Here is a 20811-nt window from a genome sequence, read left to right as displayed (position 1 = left end):
GTCTTCACTTTGAGGAAGTCCATTCATATTGAAATATGGCTTTTGTAATCAATTTGAGAGTAAGTCTAATGTAGAGGGAATCCCAAATGTCATGCTAACCAGGGTTCCCATCCTGGGAGAAAGTGGAGCTAAACTCAAAAGGTATTGAGGAAGGTTGCTATTTAGTGGGCATGGGTAATCCAGGAGACCACCAGGGAGCACAAGGTAATCTTAAGGGGGACATATTAACTCCAGTCCCTCTAGCCTCTTTTTTTTTCATCTTATGTTGCCTAGCACAGTACTAAGTAAAGCCATATGGGTTATTATTGGTTCACAGATGTGATTGGGCTGGCCCTGAAAATACCAGGTCTTTAGAACTGATCCTTGGGCAGAACTGTGGAAAGCAGAGACCTAGAGGTGCCCCTTTGGTCACATGGGCATCATCTGATGAACACCAAATAGTTTTGCTGGTCATGATATTTTACTGGGCTGGTTTAGTTTGGAAAATATCTTTAAAACAGGATAGCAATTGGGATGAAGTAATATAGGATGAAAATAAGGGCAGGCAAATGTGAGAAGACAATCGGAGAAATGTGAAATTTCTAATTTATTTTTTGGGATCTTATTTGAAATATTTCAAATTTCCAGGATTGAATAATTTAAAGCCAAGAGAGATGGGAGCTTACATCATATTGCATATCTTTAAGAAGTATAAGATGGGGATTTCTGGACCTTTTTACTCAGTGAGATTACTTAAATTGGTTTGAGCATATCCACAAGATTAAGTAAAGATAAACTCTGACAAATTTAGATAGTTTGCATCAGTAAGAAAGTTTATTGAAATTCATTAGTAAATGAGAACAGAAAGTTTTCCTTTTTTTTTTTTTTTCATGAAAGAACACTTTCTGGTAAAGTGAAAAGAAGAAATACAGAAATCACAAAACCCCTTTTAGACACCTTATTTTCAAGAAGTGAACCTGTTTCCACAGACCATTAAGACAGAAGTGTTGAACATTTTGTAACACAACTGTATGCAATGGCCTATGTGAAGGGAGACCTTTTCATCCCGATGCGGCTTATTAGTACTGCTTCTTGGTTTCTGATTCAACCATAGATGAAAGAACTCTACCATCAGGTGTCACTTCTTCAATAATTGTCTTGATTACTCTGGTTTTGTTAGTATCTGTTGATAATAATAAAAAAATTAGAATTTAGGTTAAGCAATTTGCAAAGATCCTTGCTAATTAATAAGCAAATATTTAAAAAGAAAACAAAATTACACTTTTTTAAAAAAGAGAATTCAAATTTTTATATTAAAAAAATCCAATCAATGTTTACGCTGCAGGTGGCATTTAGACCATGCCACTCTTCAAGACGTGTCAAAAGTGCATTTTGTTAAAAATACAAATGAAAATCCTAAGATTTTCATTTTAAAAACAGTTCTAGAGCTTAAAGAGCACCAAACCATCACATAAAGTTAAAACTAATTCTGATTACCCCAGCTAGTTTCTGCTGACCTTGGTCCCTTAGATGAGGACTCTCCAGCGGAGCCGGAACTGGAGGATTTGTAGCCTCCGCTTCCGCTCTGGCCTCCGCTGGAGCTGCCACCGCCATAGCTGCCGCCGTGGCCACCGCCGGAACTGCCCCCGTGACCACCTCCACTGGAGCTGCCGCCACCGTAACTGCCGCCGTGGCCGCCGCCGGAACTGCCTCCGTGACCGCCGCCGGAACTTCCGCCGTAGCCGCCTCCACCAGAACTGCCGCCGTAGCTGCCGCCGCCGGAACTTCCGCCGTAGCCGCCGCCGGAGCTTCCGCCGCCGCGCCCGCCGCCGTAGGATCCGCCTCCGGAACTAAAAGGTGTGAGAGTCGTATTTGCTTATTTCCTAACTCTGGAAAACGGTGCCTCGCACTCCGGTTGATTGTTATTTTAGAAGAGAAGCAAACACGTTCTGAGAAGACAGTAGTGCCAAGCATGTGTTTAAAAACCCACTACTTAAAAAAAAAACATTATTTTTTTAGTACACACGGCCGTAAGATTCATTGTTACATACTCCTTTTTCTGCACTCTGCCTCCTTACACCTCCCATCCTCCCATCCTCTGGTATTGGCAAGGAATTGGGGGTTCGGATAAGCCTTGCTATTCATAATATTGAATGAAAGCAATTGGGATAATTTTTCAGTTTTCCAATTTACCTTCCCTCTCCTTCTAGCAGGCTGCGGTAGGTTTGAATTTCATTCTCCAGTCGGATCTTAATATCCAGGAGTTGTTGGTATTCAGCATTCTGGCACTCGGTTTCAGCTCTAATCTGTTGCAGCTGTTCCTCCAGGGAGGAGATCTGGCCCTGAATCTGTGAGAGCTGCACGCAGTAGCGACCTTCCGTTTCTGCCAAGGAGGCTTCCAGGGATTGTTTCTGAAAAGATGATTTTATTGTTGCTTAATGACCTCGTTGTTCAATTGGCATTCTGGAGCTTATCAAATTAGATAATTAGGTACTATGTAGAAGAATCAGGGGAATGAATAGATTAGTGTTTTATGTGTAATGGCAGCATTTCAATCTCAGTATCTTTACATTGACATTAATAGTTCTTTTCCTCCGTTAGCATAGAGTTCCAGTTTTATTTCTACTTTCTTACTCCCAGCTCTGTGTTTCTGTGATGAAATGGAAGTCATTTCACAAGGCTTAACATACCAGGGCCAGTTGGGACTGTAGTTCAATTTCTAGACCTTGAACAGTGCGTCTCAATTCAGTAATTTCGGATTTATGGCTGGACATTTGTTCAATATTGCTGTCAATTTCTGTAGTCAGTTCCTTGCTCTGGAATATTAAAAATGGGAAAATATGAGAAAAATTGGACATGTCAACAGTACTTCCATGGGCTTTATTATGAAGGGTGAATGACTTACCTTTTCATTGAACCAGGCTTCGGCGTCCTTTCGGTTTTGTTCAGCAAGTTGTTCATATTGGCTTCTCATGTTATTCAGAAGTTCAGTCAGATCAACACCTGGGGCAGCATTCATTTCCACATTCACATCACCAGTAGACACGTTTTGAAGGTCTCTCATTTCCTGTTTGAGGAACAAAAAGATTTAATGACTGCATCATGACCACCATGAACCTTTTAGAAAATTATCTGGGGGAAATATAATTTTGTGTCACCTCTTCATGGTTCTTCTTCAGGTACTGCAACTCTTCAGTCAGGCTCTCGATCTGCATCTCCAGATCAGCCTTGGTGAGGGTCAGCTCATCCAGCACCCTGCGCAGGCCATTGATGTCGGCCTCCACACTCTGGCGCAGGGCTACCTCATTCTCATACCTGAAACAAGCATGATACATATATTGGATATAATTCTTAAAAAGGAGTTGTATATGGAAAAAAAGACTGTTAAAAAGAAAATATAGAGTTGATTTCATATCATGGTAATGTTTATCATATATCAATTCACATGAGAATATTAGCAATTACTTTAAATGCATTTTCTTCCTTTGAAGCTTGCCAAAAAAGTCATATTAAAATTTAGAATTTCTCAGACAATCCCGGTTCTATCACTTTGGATGAATTCAGGAAAATGTAAATGCTATTTTGGGCATCTAAAGTCATCATTATAAAAAAAAAATTGATGTATTCATAGTGATAGTATTGAACATTTAATTAGCTTACTTCATTCTGAAGTCATCAGCTGCCAACCTGGCATTGTCAATCTGAAGCAGGACATTGGCATTGTCAGTTGTTAGGGTGAGGATCTGGAGGAAGAGGTACAGTCATTTAAAAAAAGGTCAGATGCAGATACAGCTTTTATAGTGTGACATAGATAAACTGCATTTTTATGTTAGTCTCTTCCAAAAAGTTTTGCATGGATTTTTTATTTTAAATATAAAATATTTTAAACTTATTCACATACTTAAGTTTAAATAACTTATCTTGATGTTTCTACACTGTTTTATGTCGTCTCTTTCTGAAAACTATATGTAGTGCTAAAAATGTATTAGCCTGTTTAAACTTAGTGATTTTCATGTATTTCAGTCAACTTTTGACTGGCTCACACCTGTTATTTGTTTCATTTGTTATAAATATTTCTAAGTAGATATATTCTGAACTGGTAGGTGCAATTCACAGATTCCCTGGAGGCAAGCATTATCCCATTTCCATAATGGAGATTGCATGTTTTTTGCAATGTTGCTATTGAATGTGACTTGTTATCAATCTTAATAATATTTTGTTCTTATTTAATAATTTTTCAGTTCTTACATTTGTAAATGATCTAGCATATTTAACTGTGAACTCATTATAGGCTCATTAAAACCTAAAATTTCTCAGTAATCTGCCTTATGTAAGAAAGACAAAATACATGCTGGATGAAGATTGCCATGACCATACCTTCACTCAAATTTATCTTTGATGAGACCGGATTTTATTTGGAAGCAAGAAAAATCACATAAGCCAATACAGTGAACAACTCTACTATTCTTATTTTAAGGTTTGCCTGCCTGAATTACAGGTATAGAATTAGATTTAAAGTTGCTTTTTTAAAATGTTCCTTACCTGATTTTTAAGATCTTCAATGGTTTGGTAGTATTTGCTGTAGTCACGAGGCTCCCGCTGGCTTGAGTTGCCATGCTTTTCATACCACTCCTTGATTTTACCTTCCAGCTCATAGTTGGATTCTTCCAGAGCCCGGACTTTGTCAAGGTAGGAAGCCAGGCGGTCATTCAGATTCTGCATGGTTACTTTCTCATTTCCGGAGAGAAGGCCACCATCTCCTCCAAATCCACCACCAAAGCCTCCTCCATAGCCACCTCCGCCAAAGCTGCCCCCACCAAAGCTGCCACCTCCAAAGCTGCCTCCTCCATAGCCTCCACCTCCATAGCCCCCACCAAAGCTGCCACCTCCGTAGCCTCCACCAAAGCTACCTCCACCATAACCTCCTCCTAATCCACCAAAGCCACCTGATGAGCCCCCAAAACAGCCCCCACCAGAGCTCCCACGGCTAAAAGAACCACCACTGAACCCCCCTGAGCTAAATCCTCCACCAAGGGAGCCTTTGCTGCTGGAAATTCTGAGGGATGATCCTCCTCCACCTCCTCCTCCACTGCGGGAGGAAGAGTACTGCTTGCTTGAGCTGTATCGAACAGACATGGTGATGCTGGTGAACTCAGGGAGTGCCTGCTACCTGTCACTGCTACAGTGACAAGCCTTTATATACTGAGAGGGTGTGTCTCTCATATGTTAGGGTTTGCTTACTTGCATGGTTTTCTTTTTGTCAACTTAGCATATTTGACTTATGATTGCATAAATTATCTTCAGTAATAACCAATACCAATATGTATGCTTTTGAATTTGCCCTAAGAAAAAACAGGAGATTTACTATGTTGAAATTGAATATGGGTGGAGTTCAGATGAGCATGTTTCATTATGCTTTTCATCTTTTGAAGAACATTGGGCAATTGTTAAAATCCTTTTTCCTCAGCACTGATTAAGTTTGCACAGAATGTTTGCAGAGTTTTTGGGAAAATAATTTTAGCTACAAAGTTATGGTTAAAATAAGATTTTTCACATTCATGTTTTAAACAGTTTTAATTAATTGGAACAACAAATAGCATTAAGTCTACCAGAATCATGCTATAATAAGGATATCTTGTAAAAACCTGTAACCAACCAAAAAGAAAATAAAAACATACAAATAATTTAATTAGTGTTCAAAAGTTGCTGCATATAAGAAATAAAAGTCATAAAAGTACAATTTAGGAAATTATGTGTATGTGTGTTTGTTAGGGAATCTTTTATTGGGAGAGTGAGAATATATTATTTTGTGTAGAAAATTGGAAGTAAATAACAATTGAGAAATATTAAGATGTAATGATGCCTTTGTTTTTAACATTAAAAACCTGAAATCTGACATAATTCTGGGTTATTTTGCATTTAAAATTTTGTTTTAGTTGTCAATGGGCCTTTATTTTATTTATTTATTTATTTATTTATATGTGGTGCTGAGGATGGAACCCAGGGTCTCACACATACCAGGCAAGTGCTCTACCACAGAGCCACAATCCCTGCCCCTTGTTTTGCATTTTAAAATTCCTCATAATGAAGGTTTATATGAAGAATAGTATGCAGAATTTCTCAGCACAAGAACTGAAGAATTACCTCTAGGACTTTACACTAAGTTCCGATTGACCAGAAAAAGAGAATTTAGATATGATATGTTTGCAACTAAATATTTGTTTGCAAAAATAAAATTCAGAGTAGAGAGTACTTGCTCCAAAAATTATGAACTACAATTGCATGTATGTTCCCAAACTAGGTTCTGTTTCTCAATAAACAAACAAAACACATTTTTCTTGGGCATACTGTTTCAGAATCTGGTATAACAGTTTGTCTAGTGAAATATTTGATTTAAACTTTATTAATACATGATATGAAATTATTTTATATCCACCCAGAGGCAAGTTATAATATTACTGTTCAAAAATATATTACATTTGTATGTTTATGTGCATATAGTTACCCACATTTTACAATTATACTCTTCGTTTGATACTATAATGTAAAATCCTGTGGAACAAGATGCTGAGGATAGGGATGGTGGTTATTATTTGTAATTTGTATTTCAGGAAGCTGAAGCTGAGAGAGGTGATGATTTTTTCTGAACTGAAATTATAAGCATGGTTCCTTGACTTCTGACTTTTGACCTTTTTTTAGTATAACAATGTGTATATGTATTCTCAGTTGTGGTGTATTTGGTCCAATAGAACGAAATGTTTCTAATTCTTACCATAAACCTCTCCCCATGGGAAACAAAATAAAACAGGAAGAACTTGAGAAGCTTGAAGATATTGAAAGAATAGGAATTTGGCACTCATTATTTTATTGGCAGTTTCCTTTTCAAATTAAATTTATAGCCGCATCTTCCAGTTTATGATCTAAAGAAATAGTTTCTGCAGGGAAAGGGAATGTGGTTGAGAGCATTAATGAAGAGTTGATTGTTAGAGTGGAGATTACTACCCAACAAATTGCAGCTCCTCAGACTTGTTAGCACATGCAACTGGGGCAGTAGTTAAAAGAAAAAAAAAAACCCTACCATGGGAATTTGATTCTTGATCAAGATAACATACAGTAAAAGGAGGCTATGAAAAATCAGGTTATGAAAAAAAAAGTTTTCAGTAGGTTCAGAGAGGGTGTTAGAGCCTTGAAACTAAGGAAAGCTATTTGGAAAGAAAAAATTCAATTAAAGAGAGATTTTGATTATTTTACTGGCAATTATTGAAAATTTTGGTTCTTACCAATTTTGCCTTAGTTTTAGTTTTTAATTTTCTCCACCCAGTAGAAAAAAATGAGTATTTCAATCTGGTTTCAGAGAGTTAAAAAGTGGCATGAAGGGATTTCTGTTATAATCATTAAACCTAAGAACATGTGAAATGAAATCTTTTCATAAAAGTACCTGTGAACAAATACAGGTATGGTGGGTCTTTTAGTACTGTTACATTTAATTTAAAACTACCTGTAATGAACCAGAAATTATTTATTAACTTGTCTACTTTAGAAATTGATGCCATTATTTGCACTATTCATTTTTTGAATTCTTTGGCATGAATGAAATTATCGAGGTTCCATGTAGTAATTCTGCAGCTAAGCTGGATGAAAAATTATGATTCCAGTCTTGGCACAATTTACACTTGATGCTCATAATCCACTATAACTGTTACTTTGTTATTCTCAATTTAAATTTTCTCCATGGTAAGCACATTGATAGATGTTTGAAAGATAGAAAAATGAGTGAGATTCAGTTCCTGATCTTAAGGATCTTATCAGTCATTACAATCTAATTGAAGAGAAATGAATTATAATGTCAACTTAAATGCTTTAGTAGTTCAGCTACTTAGACCCTGGGTTTGAATCAGGTGGTAGAGGTACGAACATAGTAGTTTTTATGATGTTGAACGACACCCTAAGACTAATGAGCAAGGAGCCATGTTAGAATGGGGCCACCTGACAGAATTTCATGATGCAGGTAGAATTTAAGCTGAGTGTTGGGAAGGATGAATGGGGATTTTCAGTGTGTGCAACATCAGGGAGAGAACTGCTCTGGGAAGTGGGGACTCTTATGAATATGCCAAGCAGGTTGAGACTCCAAATGGACCAGTTTGGCCAGAACAGATTGTTCATATTCATTTATTTATTTCTTCAGCAAGTTTTATTGAGCACATGCAATTTGACCTGGGTTTACCTAGGTGACTAAGATACAGTTTTTGCTCCTTAAGGAGTTCATAATCTAGTTGGGGAGGCAAACAAAGATGCACATGAATCAGGGATAATAATACGGAGTAATCTAGGCTACATTTGAGGCATGGACAGAGGGGCCGGGGAGTGCAGAGTGGCATTCCAGCAGTCTGGTAAATGGGGCAGTGGAGGGAGAGAGGTGTAGACTTGATGGATTCGGTGCCCTCCTCTCTAAAGTAGGAATAATAACTTTTGCTTAGCTGTAGAGTTATATTGGGAACCAAATGAGTTAACTAATATAAAACATTTAAAACAGTGGTTGGTATACATAGAGTAAGAGCTTAATAAATGGTTTTGTTCTTCTTTTTATTTTTACTGTAATCTCTGTTTCTTAGAGCGTGACCACTGTCCAATCCACAGTCAGCCTGCAAAATACGAATGAATGAAAGAATAGGGTTAGAAGCTGGAAAATGGCCAGTGAGGGGGAAACTTGGCTGTGCAGGAGAGTAAGGGGCAGGGGAAGCTATGGACTCTGATAACTTTGTGATGAACTATGTCCTCAGTTTTTCTCTGAGTGATACTTTCATTTCTGACTTCATTCTTTTTTTTTCTTCATCTACCCAGTCACCAGTTTTGTTGTTTTTGCCATATCTGATTTTTTTTTTCTTTTTTTTCTTTTCTCTAATATCACTGCAAACCCCTAATCCGGCTTTCACCACTTTTCTCAGAATTACTTCACAGGCTTCTGAAGTGGTTTTTTTTTTTTTTTTTTTTTTTTTTTGGCTCATCACTACATCAATTAAGATCTATTCTGTTCACTGTGGCATGATTATTAATGTTCTTAAAAACGTATTGTCATCACTTCATCAACATTCTCAAGCCTCTGTGGATGGATTAAGTCTTTTCTATAACGTTGCTCTCCTTCTGTCCAACCTCATGCCCCCTGCGGTAAGGGTGGGAGAGAGGAAGGAGTGCTGCGTTCTCCTCACAAAGCAATTATGTGGCCTTGAGCAAGACACTCAGCCATTCTGTGTCGCAGTTTATTATCCCATAAATATGGATAATACTCATTTTAAATATTAAAATATAGATGATGATGATGATGATGATGATGATGATCTGTGATCCGAGAGAAAATGTTAGCATTTCCTTTAAAAAAATCTTTTAATTACAAGCAGGTCTTTCTTTGTCACTCTGGGCCAAGACACTATGCTTTGTTCCATTTTAGGACTTGCGTTGCTCTTGGCAAGGAGTGCCTTTCTTCCCCTTGGCTGGCTTATTCAAATCATCCTACCTCAACTTCAAACTCTAGCTTAAATGACATCTCCTTCATGAGATTTCTCACCATTAATCTAGTTCATGGCTGTCTCTTTCTTTCCATTTCCTGTGTTGCCCTCCAACTGTTTCATAATATGTTATAATATTCTGGCTTCGTTATTGTTCCTAATGCAACATGACATTTAATTTCCTTCATGGAAGGGAGGGTGCCTTATAGTCCTGCTGAACTAATGGATACTCGTTGTTCTCCATGTGCCATATCACCATGTGCCTTTCCCCTCTTTCTTTTTGTTGCCTTTCTCTGAATTTTTGTCCTGTGAGTTTTGCTATTGTCAAAAGCAAAGCAAAGGCTGGTGGAAGAAAACTAACTCAATTTTGCTTTGAAAGAAATGATACTTTTAGAATTGAGGATATTGTGTTAAAATGATATGAAATCTAAGATACTATATATAGGAATTTTGAGATATCTTAAAGAATATAAAAATATATACCTTAAAATAAGTATACTTTATATAAGTAATGTTTTGTAAAGAATACATTTTGTCCCTCACTTTTTCTTCTTCATTAAAGTTTATTTTTTGGTCATGGATTTGTTGAGATGATCTTTAGGCTAGTGAACCACTAAAATCTGTGGTTCTAGTCTAAAATTTGATTTTTTTTCTTATATTAGGAGAATAGACAGTTCTGTTTGGTTTTCTGGTTAGCTGACCTGTAGGTATGGTGTAATTTAAGGATTAAATATAACATGATTTAACTTTTAAATTTCATTGGCATGTCATAGATTTCTTTTTTTGTTTTGGTCAAGTTCATTCTGTGAAAGATAATTTCTTAATATGAATAAACTGCATTAGGAGGAGAAGTTATTGATCAAGAGCAGAAAAAAGAAATATAATAATCTTTTTAGTTTTTATATAAAGTAGTAAAACTGAAAGTACTAAACCAACCAACCAACCTCTACAGATCCTAATTTTTTTATTTTAATTTTCTGTTCTAATTAGTTGTACATGACAGCAGAATGCATTTATACATTTTGATAGATCATACATAAATAGAGTGTAATCTCACATTTTTCTGATTATACGTACTGCAGGATCACATTGGTCATGCAGTCATATATGTACATGAGGTAATAATGTCTGTTTCACTCCACTCTACTTCCCTCCCTCATACCCCCTACCTTTCCTTCTCTCCCCTGTACCTAATATAAAGTAACTCTATTCTTTCCTATTCCCCCCTTATTGTAATTTAGCATCCCCATATCAGAGAAAACATTCAACCTTTGTTTCTTTGGGTTTGGCTTATTTCACTTAGCATGATATTCTCTAACTCCATTCATTTACCAGCAAATGCCAGAATTTCATTCATCTGTAAAGCTGAGTAATATTCTATCATATATATACATATGTAATATATATATAATATATATGTACCATAATTTCTTTATCCCTAATTTTAAATATTAAAATTAAACACTGTCAAAAATTCAGTGACTGTTTCTCCTCCTTCATAAATAAAAGAAATTCCTTTAGTTCTACTTGTGGTTTTTCATCCAAATCAATAATTTCACAGATGGCTAGATATGGGCTATTGGCATATTTGGGCATAACTTCTTGTTCTTAGTTAGGGAGTTTGGGCCAATCTAAATAGAATGGAGAAAGTCTTGGATTAGAAATGGTATACACAGAGGAATGGTATGACTCTACATCATGTACAACCAGAGAAATGAAAAACTGTGCTCTATTCATGTACAATAAATCAAAATGCATTCTGCTGTCATGCATAACTAATTAGAACAAATTAAAAAAATAAAAAATAAAGTATATAGTGAAAGTCATAATCCCCTAGTGTCTTTAAGTGAATATATGTGATATATTTAAATTTAAGGAAAAAGTCTTATGAAGTTAAATTAATGTCTTAATTTTATTGTTTAGAGATTTTTAAAACGCTTCACTTTAAAAGACTCAACTTGGAGCTGAAGAAATAGCTCCTTCTGGAGAGCGCTCGCCTAGCATGTGCAAGGACCGTGGGTTCAAATCCCGAGCCCCTCAAACGAGGGAAAAAAAAAAAAAAAACTATAAAAGACTCAACTCCTTAGTTTTATAACAAATGGAACTCTTTCTTTGAATCACTTTTGTGGGGTAGGAATGGTAAAGGAATAGAACTAAATAATTATTTAAATGTAACATATAGTGAAGGGGAAATTTATTATAACCTTTTTGGCTCCTTAGGGTTGATGGCTGATAATGCCCAAAGACCATTTTATTTCTCAGCTTACACGAATTTGCAGATAACATTTGCAAAGTTAGTCCTAAGTTTGAGATTATAGAACTATTGGCACTTTTCTATGTTCCAGGGCCTGTGCTAAGTACTTTACCTGCATTTTTCTCATCAAATCCTGACATCAACTTTATGAGGTAGCTTTTCTTTTTTTTAATTTGTGAATGTAAGTAATTTGCCTAAAATTATTCCATAAAGGAACTCCACTGGGATTTGAGCACAGGTTTATCTTCTGAGCATTTGCTTTAATACAATAACTCTTTTAACTCTCTTGAAGTAACCTAAAATTGTATTTTCCCACATTGTGATTTAGAAAATTAATAAGTACATAAGGGATTTTATTTCCTTTTCCAGACTGGACAAGCCTTTTTTATTATTGTTTTTGTGATTAAAAAAATATACTAATATAAAAAGAAAAGGACTAATGGGGCAAGATTTTCTGACCTTGAAGAGGTCAGACTTGTAGGTCTTGCCTGTACCCAGCCTAGACTTTGCCCTAACTTTCTGAGGGTTCTTCTTGCTTGGGTTTTTGGAGGTTCCTAACTTTGTCAGGATTATCCTCAGTCCTAGACTAGTCATTAAAATAAATCACAGCAATTAGCCACCATGCATAACTGCACTGTTAATCCTTTTATGCAACTGGCTTTTCCAGATGCTGCTAATACCCATTATGGAGATTAATTCCCTTTCATCAGGTTTTACTCTAAGTCCTGGGGAATACAATAGTGAGCACATGATATATATCTAAATTAATTCAATAGTGAACTACAACATAAAGGTGTTCTATTGCTTTGAAATTTTCCAACTTCCATAAATTCAAGAGCTATCAAACCTTTTTTGTGTCTCTCACAGATATTTACCATATTGATCATTTTGGTTAAATGTGGAGCTAAGTAGAATTTTATAGTCTTAAAACTTAGATAAATAGTGGTTATTTATAGAGCTCTAAGATGTTACATTTTTAAAATTAATTAATTAGCTAGTTAATTGAAATTGTTTTCAAGAATGAAGACCCCACAGTCTATATTGGGGTGGATTGTAACATTCTATCACATTGATACTACCAATGTGCTCTAAGCATAAGATTAGCATGAATAACAAGAACTTTCATCACTAATGTTTATTCAGCATTTACTGTGCCAGATGCTGTGTTAAGGGCTTTATGTATGTTTCCCCATGTAACCCACTTCATCCTGTAAATCAGATATTATCCCCTGTATACAGAGGAGGGAATTGACACTTAATAGTGGTTATATGTTGTACACAGATTAATACAACTAATAAGTTAGCAGCCAAGCCAGAATTGACACCAGGTCTATCTACCTATAGATCTTACACTCTCAACTATGACCTTTCACCGATGAATTTTTAATTAAGCTTGGATTTGTGGTTTTAAAGACTGTTCAGAAATATAAATTACTGTGGTAAGGATAGAACCTTATTATTCTAGCAGGTCTCTTTTAGTACAGGCTGACAATTCCTATGTATAAATGAACTAAACGGAATTTTAAGGTAAAAATTTGAAGAATATTCTTCTTTGTTTAGCTGATTTTATATGCCATTCAATCTTATGGGACTCCTGGCTTTCACAAATGTCAGGCGTGACTTATGATCAGAGTTCCTTTTAAATGCACTGTCTGAGCATGCCTTAATTCTAGATACCTGTACAGACTTGAAACTAGACTGAGTTGCCTTTGGACAAAATGGTGAAGCTGTTAGAGTTTGTCATTGGTATCTCCAACCCTCTTCTCTCTTCCTCTTCTCTAGGTTGAAATCTGTCTGCACTTTCTCTGGAGCTAAGAGCTTTTTGCACTTTAACTTTTTTCTTTATTTAGGGAGGAGATATGATATTGTTCATTCATACTAATAGAAACATAACCACTGTATGTTGTTTCAGGAACCTTGGTCTTTGCATTTTGAGCTTTTCTTTTACTTGTGAAATGAGAGATTGTTCCTTATGTTAGGAATTTCAGTCTTGGTGAGAAGGAGGAAAGAAATTTTGGGCAGAAGTCTGCTTAAATTACACTTTGCCCCCTTAAAAAGCCTGCCTTAAACAAAAATGTAATTTAGTTTTTTAATTATTATTTAGAGTGCATGAATGCATGTGGAGGAGTACACTGTAGAGAAGACTCAAGTTCCTCACTTTTACCCCCTTTTTACTCTATATACAGATAGCTTTCTGCTTCACTATGCATATATCAGAATTCTGTTTCTGTAGTCTCCTCAGCATTTTAGGAAGTTGCGTTCTCTTCAGACTCTTTTTTCCCTTCCTTCCTTCCTCCTGAGAATCCAAAGTGCCTACAAGTAGAAGCTCTGGGCTACCCCATATCCTTTGCCACAATCTCCATGTTAGTCAACTGCACCTCATTCCCACAACCAGGGTCCTTATGGTTCTGCTTTTTCTGTGTCATTCTGCTGTGTCCCTAAGGGCCCATGATTTTGCACTTTGGTGCACAGGATGGAGAAGATGGCAGTGGTACATGGTGTTAAAGAATACCTCAGAAGGTGAGGGGGGGAAGGAATGCATGGGAAGACAGAGGAGTCTTTCAATGGAAGGCACTAATGATTGGAAGTTAGGTTGAGGAAAATTGTCTTTTTATTGTTGGTGTATATATTTCTGTAACAGAGAAGAAGAATTGAGAATTAAATTTACATGGATTAGGAAAATCTGTCAACAAAACATTAATATTGCAACTTGAGAGAATAAGAAAAGAGAAACTAGAAAATGTCTCCATGCATGTAGTAGAAATAATCTAGTTCAACAAAGTGTATTGAGTGCTGACCCTACAAAGCCGCTTACCCTTTTAGATCCTCTTTCCACCATTCTCCATCTCGCTGTCTGCCCCAGAAAGACAATCTTGCCCTCTGGCTTTCATGATGTTTGCCTGTTGGAGACCCCATAAGAAATTTGGAGAAGGGAGAAGTTTGAACCTCTATTCCACTGGTCTTCTCTATGACTTGGCTGTGTCCTTTCATTGAAAACCATACTCCTCTTAAAATGGCCCTTTTTATATGACTTTCCCTTTCTAAGTTACCTTCCTTTGTCCTTTTGGGCATGAGGGTGATGATCGCTGCCCATGGTGGGATTACTACCATATCCAGACCTTTGTAAATGGTCCTTTTATTAAACTCTCCTTGACTCGCTCTACGTTGAGTGTGCCAGATGTTTCCTGCTCGGCCCCTACTAGAAGGGATCATGGAGATCATCTTCTCCAATTCCCTCACTCTAATGAGTAGATAAAGACCACAGAGGTGAACATGACTTGACTAGGGCCACATCTTAACCTGGTAGTGTTATTCTTTCTGTTCAAAGTGGTCCTTATGGTCGCGTTGTGTCTGAGGTTATATCAGAGGTGTGGGGTGTCAATAGGATGTGTGGATCCTTAAGTAAGTACTGTAGTTCCCTTTAACCTAATCAAGGCTGGAAATACAGCAACACCCTCAGAAGAGACTGATCCTTCCCAGGAAAGGATATAGAGATTCCCATTATAGGAAGAGATAAAGTGTCTGGAAAAGGATATCACCTTTGCTCTCTATCCATAATGCTCAGAGTGTGCTTCTCTCATTCTGCTAATCTCATTTTTTATGTTGCATGTATTTACCAGGGGAAGTTTCTCAAATCGTACACAACAGAACCCTCCCACCCAGAGATTCAGAATCCATTCTTTCCCCCTGCCAAGCATGAGTACAGGTAAATTGTTACTGCTGGAAATATTTTGTGTCCTTGAGATGCTATGCAATCAGTAAATATATTAAGAACCATTGACAGGCAATGTGGAGCTTCTGGTTGCTTTTTAGTAGGACTGTGACTCAAGAAAAGCTTTTCTTTAGGATGGTTTACCAGATTGGAGTGTTCTAATTGGTTTGGAAAGGACTGGGAGCAAGGGAACAAGTTAGGAGACTGTTGCAGTGTCTAGATATGCTATTATAGACATAGGAAAAAATTAAAATAATGATTATTGTTATTTAATTATTGATAGAATAGTAAGGTTCACAAGAACTAAGAGAGCAGTGCTCTATTGGTGTGTTGTCCTTCAAAGAAAAGAAGGACAGTAAAACACCATGTCCTTGAATGCCTCTTTCCATTCCCCAAAACCTAGCCAAGTTAAAGGTACAATGAGGACAGGTCTGGGCCAGAATATTCAGATAAATATTGTCTTGAAGGACACTGAATTTCTCTTATGTATGCTGGGAATTAGGGCAAGTTAATGTTATCTGTAGAAAGTTGCTTTCTTGCATGCATGCCAAGTTTCTGGTTCTGGTCATATAATGGGACAAAGCAAGCTAACCTAATGCTGTTTCTCTAACCTAATCTATAAAACCCTTCCCCCTATGGCCACTGGTTTAGATCAGAGCACTGTGGAGAGGGAAGTGCTCGTAAGGTGACTGCCCCTGGACAAAGAATAATGGGGGAATGGTGTTGCTACTTTCTGGTGAAGCGTTGGGAGCACCATGTAAAATGAAGGTGCCCCTGTCCATCCTGTTGCCACTGGACTTTCTGGTGAAGCACCTGACCAGCCCATTGCCGCTGGATCTCTCCCATAAGCATTTCTCAACAAACCTTATATTTCACATCTCATTTCACTGTTTTCTTTGGTCTCTCAGCAACCTACTCTACTACCCAAGCACAGCAGGGTGTGACTGTTACATGACAGAATAGGCAAGTCTGGAGGAAGAGTGGCTTAGAAATACAGATGCTGAATTATATTCTTGGAAGGGCTGGTGGTATGTCCTCCTCAGGGACAGCCTTTTGCTTCAGTTTCTTTAAGATAAATCAGTGCGGGTTTCACAGGCAGGAAGCTCTGGATATACATTATATTTGTTGTTCGGAAACCTTCTGGGCTTCTTCCTTACAGTCCTTCTCTCAGAGAGCCTGCTTGTGGTTGCAGTTAAAGTAGGAGGAAAGAGAATGTCCTAGGTGGGATCAGGTAATAGATAAGATCCTCTGTGGCAGCCTGATGTCTTGGAACTACAGAAACCAGCTCACCTCTCTCTTCATCTTATCGGATGAAAGGAAAGATAGTGGGAACAGTAGGTGGAAAAATAATGAGGTTATGTGAGTTAACAAGAGTTAAGTAACAATGGATGATGATCTCTTCTCCTGAAGAGCCTACCTATGAGTAGAGGTGGGGCTGCTCCTGCTGAGTGTGAGAGGGTGTTTCCCCCATCTCTGGGGAGGAGTAGAAGAATCAGCACCTACCAAAGTTTCCATCACTGAATTTGAATATTTCTTTTGCTGTTCTCTTCCTCTCTATAGCACCTCTCCCCGTCTCCCCTATGCAGTTCTATGCTCCGAAGTTGCTCTCTGGTACTCCAGAACCACATCCTACTTTGTTTGTCCTTCCTTGACAGTCTCCATTTCCCTATTTTCTCCTCCTTCCCTATTGAAATTTTTTAGCCTGCTGTGAGAACAGGTATTAAGATTGCCATCTGGTTAGTCTAATTCACTCTAAGGTGTGACTTTCTGACAGAGATGGGAAGGACTGGAGAGGTTTTCACTGAAGCTCTTTACTTTAAAAATCACCTCTTATCTAAGTGGAATTTGGGGTATTGTGAAAATTTTGTACATTTTGATGAATATAGCTAAACTATAAGGTATGTTGTAGCAAGACAGAGGTAAAGAGGACTCTTAGATATCTCCAGGTCTTTTCACATCACTTCCTAAAGGGAAGGGCAGTATCTTGGCTTTGATTTTTCCATTTTTGTATAATAGCCATTTACTGAGTGCATATTATATGCCGCATATTTTACTGGGGCTCCACAGATTCCAAGATAAATAAGACATGATCCTTACCATAAACAAAGCCATTTCTTATGGTTTGAAGTGTAGGGAACGAGACAAATAATTACAAGAGAGGATGAAGAGTTTGATAATACAGACCACAAACCATATGAAGTACTGTCAAAGAGAAACTAGTTTCTAGATGACTTAAGGAGATGCAGTTTGAATGGTGTCTTAAAGAATGAGTGAGAATTCATCGCATGGGAAAAAATACTAGATAGACCAGCATGTATAAAGGAGATAAAAACATTCATGACATATTTGAAAACTGAAGTTTTTTTTGACATAAAGTATATGTGAATAAATGCCAAGAGATAAGACGGGAAAATAAATTGGGACTACAGTGGGAAGGGCCTTTAATGTCATTCTAAGGAATTTGGACTTGGTCCTATAGTCCTGGAGTGAACTGAAGGCTGCTAAATAGAAGATGAACATGGCCTTAATTTTTAGAAAGTTAACTTTGCTTACACGTCCTGGATGAATTTTAGCAGAACTGTCATCAGGGAGATGAGATAGGGGGATTTGCAAGAGAAAGCGAAACAATGAGAATATCAGAGTGGTATGGTAAGAAGGGAAGATAGAAGATAGAAATGGTGGCTTTTGACTGTTGACTGGTTGCAGGTTGATGTTGGGGGAATCTAAGATGACAAGAGGTTTTGAGTTTTGGACTTTGAGGAATGCCATTAACTAACATGCAAATGCAAGGAGGAGCAGGTTTATAAATTTAAGATAGGGAAGATGTGATGGGTCATCTATTCAGGTGGAGATATTCCATGGGCAATGTGATTCTGGGATTCAGGAGAGGAATGGTGACTGGATTTGCAAGTTACTAGCAAAGAGATTGCATGGCTTGCACAAGTCTTCCCAGGAAGAATGGGTGGAATGAGGACCAAGGTTAAGATCTTGAGGAACTGTAACATTTAATGAGAAGCAGAAGATCTTAAAGAATCAGGAGATAGAAGTTTGAAGAGAGCCAAGGAGAAGAGAATTTAAAGATGGAATGGTCAATGGTGTCAAAAATGTCAAGTAGACTAGAACTACAAAGTTGCTTTTCAATTTGACTGTTTATTCTGAAAAGATCCTATGAGTGCTTTTGTCCTTTAGGACTAGGAAGTGAATTCTCTCAAAACTACTAACTAAATTTGCATGTGTTTTTCACAGTCCTTATAGTTTATGGATTATATAATAGGAGGATTTGTGCACATTAAATGAAACATGAAAATTGATATAATAATTTAGGAGAGAGCTGAAGGCCAAAGATTATCCATGTTGAGGCGGCCGTTGAAGCCTTTAGATCACCTGGCTTTTATAAAGGAGAGAGAGCAGAGGGTTCAGACCCAATGGTAAGGAAACAAGGTCAGGCTTGGCACGAGGGAAAATACTCAGAAAAGAGTATAAAAAGTGAATAAAGGGAGACATGCTTCCTGAGTTGTCCTGTAGCTTCTGTTGATCAGCTGTGTGAGGGGCTGCCACCGCGTGTGGTGTGCCCGCCCAACCTGCAGAACTCTTGCCTTGTCTACCTGCTGGTGTAGGGCTCCGGGCACGGCACCCATGGCTGCTCCACGGGATGGGTAGGCTGGACTGCAGCTGGTGTCTGCAGGGGACAACCTCATGAGAAACCTGCTGGACTTCTGCTGTGGCCAGGTGGTGAGAGGTTTCAGCCATGGCTCCAAGCAGCTGGGCATCCCCACAGCTAATTTTCCTGAACAAATAGTAGATAATCTTCCAGCTGATATATCCACTGGCATTTATAATGGTTGAACCAGTGTTGGCAATGCTGGTTCGACGGTGGCGAGGATAGAATGAAACTCATACAAGAATGTGAAAAAGTCCATGGAAACTCGTCTCATCCATACCTTCCAAGAGGACTTCTATGGGGAAATCCTCATGTGGCAATCTCAGACCAGAAAAGAACGATTCTTTAGAGTCACTTATTTCAGTAATTCAAGATGATATTGAAGAGCTAAGAAGAAACTAGACTTACCAGAACATTTGAAACTCGATGACAATTTCTTCCAGGTTCCTAAAAGCAAAATGATGAATGGCCACTGGTGAAAAATTACCTTAATCATTTATTTCATTCTTCTTAACTTTGTAGTCTCATCTTGCTTACATTAAAAAAAAAACAAACATTTTTCTATTGTGGTAAATTAGTTTTAAAAGTGCCATGTTTTCTCTCTCCTTTGCTTCATTAGTGTGGTTAAGGGCTTATTAATTTTGTTTACTTTTTCAAAGAACCAGCTTTTTGTTTTGTCAATTTTTTTGAATTGTTTCTTTTGTTTCAATTTCTTTGACTTCAGCTCTGATTTTAATTACTTCCTGTCTTCTACTACTTTTGGTGTTACTCTGTTCTTTTTGTAGGACTTTGAGGTGTAATGTTAGGTCATTTATTTGTTGACAGAAACATCAGTATCACCAAGTCACCAGCAGGAGAATATGTAGCAACAGAGCCAGGAGAACCCAGCTCCCAGGAAGACCTGTCCAAACTCTTCAAGCCACCCAGGCTCCTTCCATGATGGATCTGATTCTCACTGCAGGCCAGATTAACACTTTCTCCCAGAACATCAAACAATTTACTGCTCCAAACAGGCAAACTCTTCATGGCTCATGATCTTCAAGAACACAACAAAGAAAAGGCAGATGGTAGGAAAGAAGTTAGGTAGACTCTTAAGGTCATACCAGGTCAGCTCCTAGAAGAAATACACTTGCATATTAAAATGCACAGAGGTTCCCTTTAATGTCATTGCTATTTTTGACTATAATGTATTTCTAGCCAATATCAAAACAAAATCTTGACTGCTTAAAAAAAAAGTGCCATGTTATCCTATTATGCTTACAACTGTTTGATCCATCATGCTCTAGTACTGAAAATAATCATTTAAAAATTAATTGTTTTTATGTAATATATTAATTAAAACGAATCACTAGAAAGATACTAAGTGTCTTGTAATGGAAATAAAATGTATGTAAGTATGGGTAAAAAAGCAAGTCACTATGAGAACTGTAATTCTCATGGTAAAATGGGAACATGTATGTTACCTGTATAGCATATGTTGGTAAATGGAGAAGACATATGAAAGTAATGCATTAAACAGAAGTTTGATCATTTACTATAAACCTAAGGAGAAAAATACAGTCTGTAACTTTGATATTTTGTGCATTAATGTATCATTACAGACATGAAGACTTTTGTGAAATATTTTTTACTCATTTCCCTGCTGAGGTCAGTTCATTGTACTATCTCTGTTTTTGTGTAGAACTGCCTCAATTCTGAGAGG

General features: G+C 37.4%; 1 protein-coding gene and 1 pseudogene across 2 annotated transcripts; one reads left to right on the top strand and one right to left on the bottom strand.

Moving 5' to 3' along the window:
- Positions 1-791: 791 nt before the first annotated feature.
- Krt10 (keratin 10) lies at positions 792-5163 on the bottom strand. 2 transcript variants are annotated; one of them, XM_047544669.1, is made up of 8 exons: positions 4522-5163; positions 3640-3722; positions 3138-3294; positions 2885-3046; positions 2670-2795; positions 2173-2390; positions 1477-1829; positions 792-1162 (listed from the first exon to the last, which is right to left on the bottom strand). In XM_047544669.1, exons 1-8 carry the CDS (start codon positions 5113-5115, stop codon positions 1059-1061), a joined length of 1797 nt encoding a protein of 598 aa, XP_047400625.1. In that variant the 5' UTR covers positions 5116-5163; the 3' UTR covers positions 792-1058. The 2 variants fall into 2 exon arrangements, with proteins under 2 accessions (XP_047400625.1, XP_047400626.1); XM_047544670.1 differs by having other exon boundaries at positions 1497-1829; positions 4522-5162.
- Positions 5164-19144: 13981 nt separating this feature from the next.
- Positions 19145-19588, top strand: LOC124979272 (riboflavin kinase-like; annotated as a pseudogene).
- The last annotated feature ends 1223 nt before the right edge of the window (positions 19589-20811 follow it).

Source organism: Sciurus carolinensis, chromosome 3, assembly GCF_902686445.1.
Source record: "Sciurus carolinensis chromosome 3, mSciCar1.2, whole genome shotgun sequence".
Taxonomy (NCBI): Eukaryota; Metazoa; Chordata; class Mammalia; order Rodentia; family Sciuridae; genus Sciurus; species Sciurus carolinensis.
The sequence above is the reverse complement of the archived record's forward strand: the minus strand, read 5'-3'. Positions and strand labels throughout refer to the sequence as shown.

What these genes read in the sequence shown, in the direction of transcription:
- Krt10 (XM_047544669.1), bottom strand. Translation starts at nt 5,115, where the DNA reads ATGTCTGTTCGATACAGCTCAAGCAAGCAGTACTCTTCCTCCCGCAGT. An exon ending in TTGAAGATCTTAAAAATCAG is followed by an intron (nt 3,723 to 4,521) that starts GTAAGGAACATT and finishes CTCTTCCTCCAG; the next exon opens with ATCCTCACCCTAACAACTGA. An exon ending in CTGCTAGAAGGAGAGGGAAG is followed by an intron (nt 1,830 to 2,172) that starts GTAAATTGGAAA and finishes CACACCTTTTAG; the next exon opens with TTCCGGAGGCGGATCCTACG.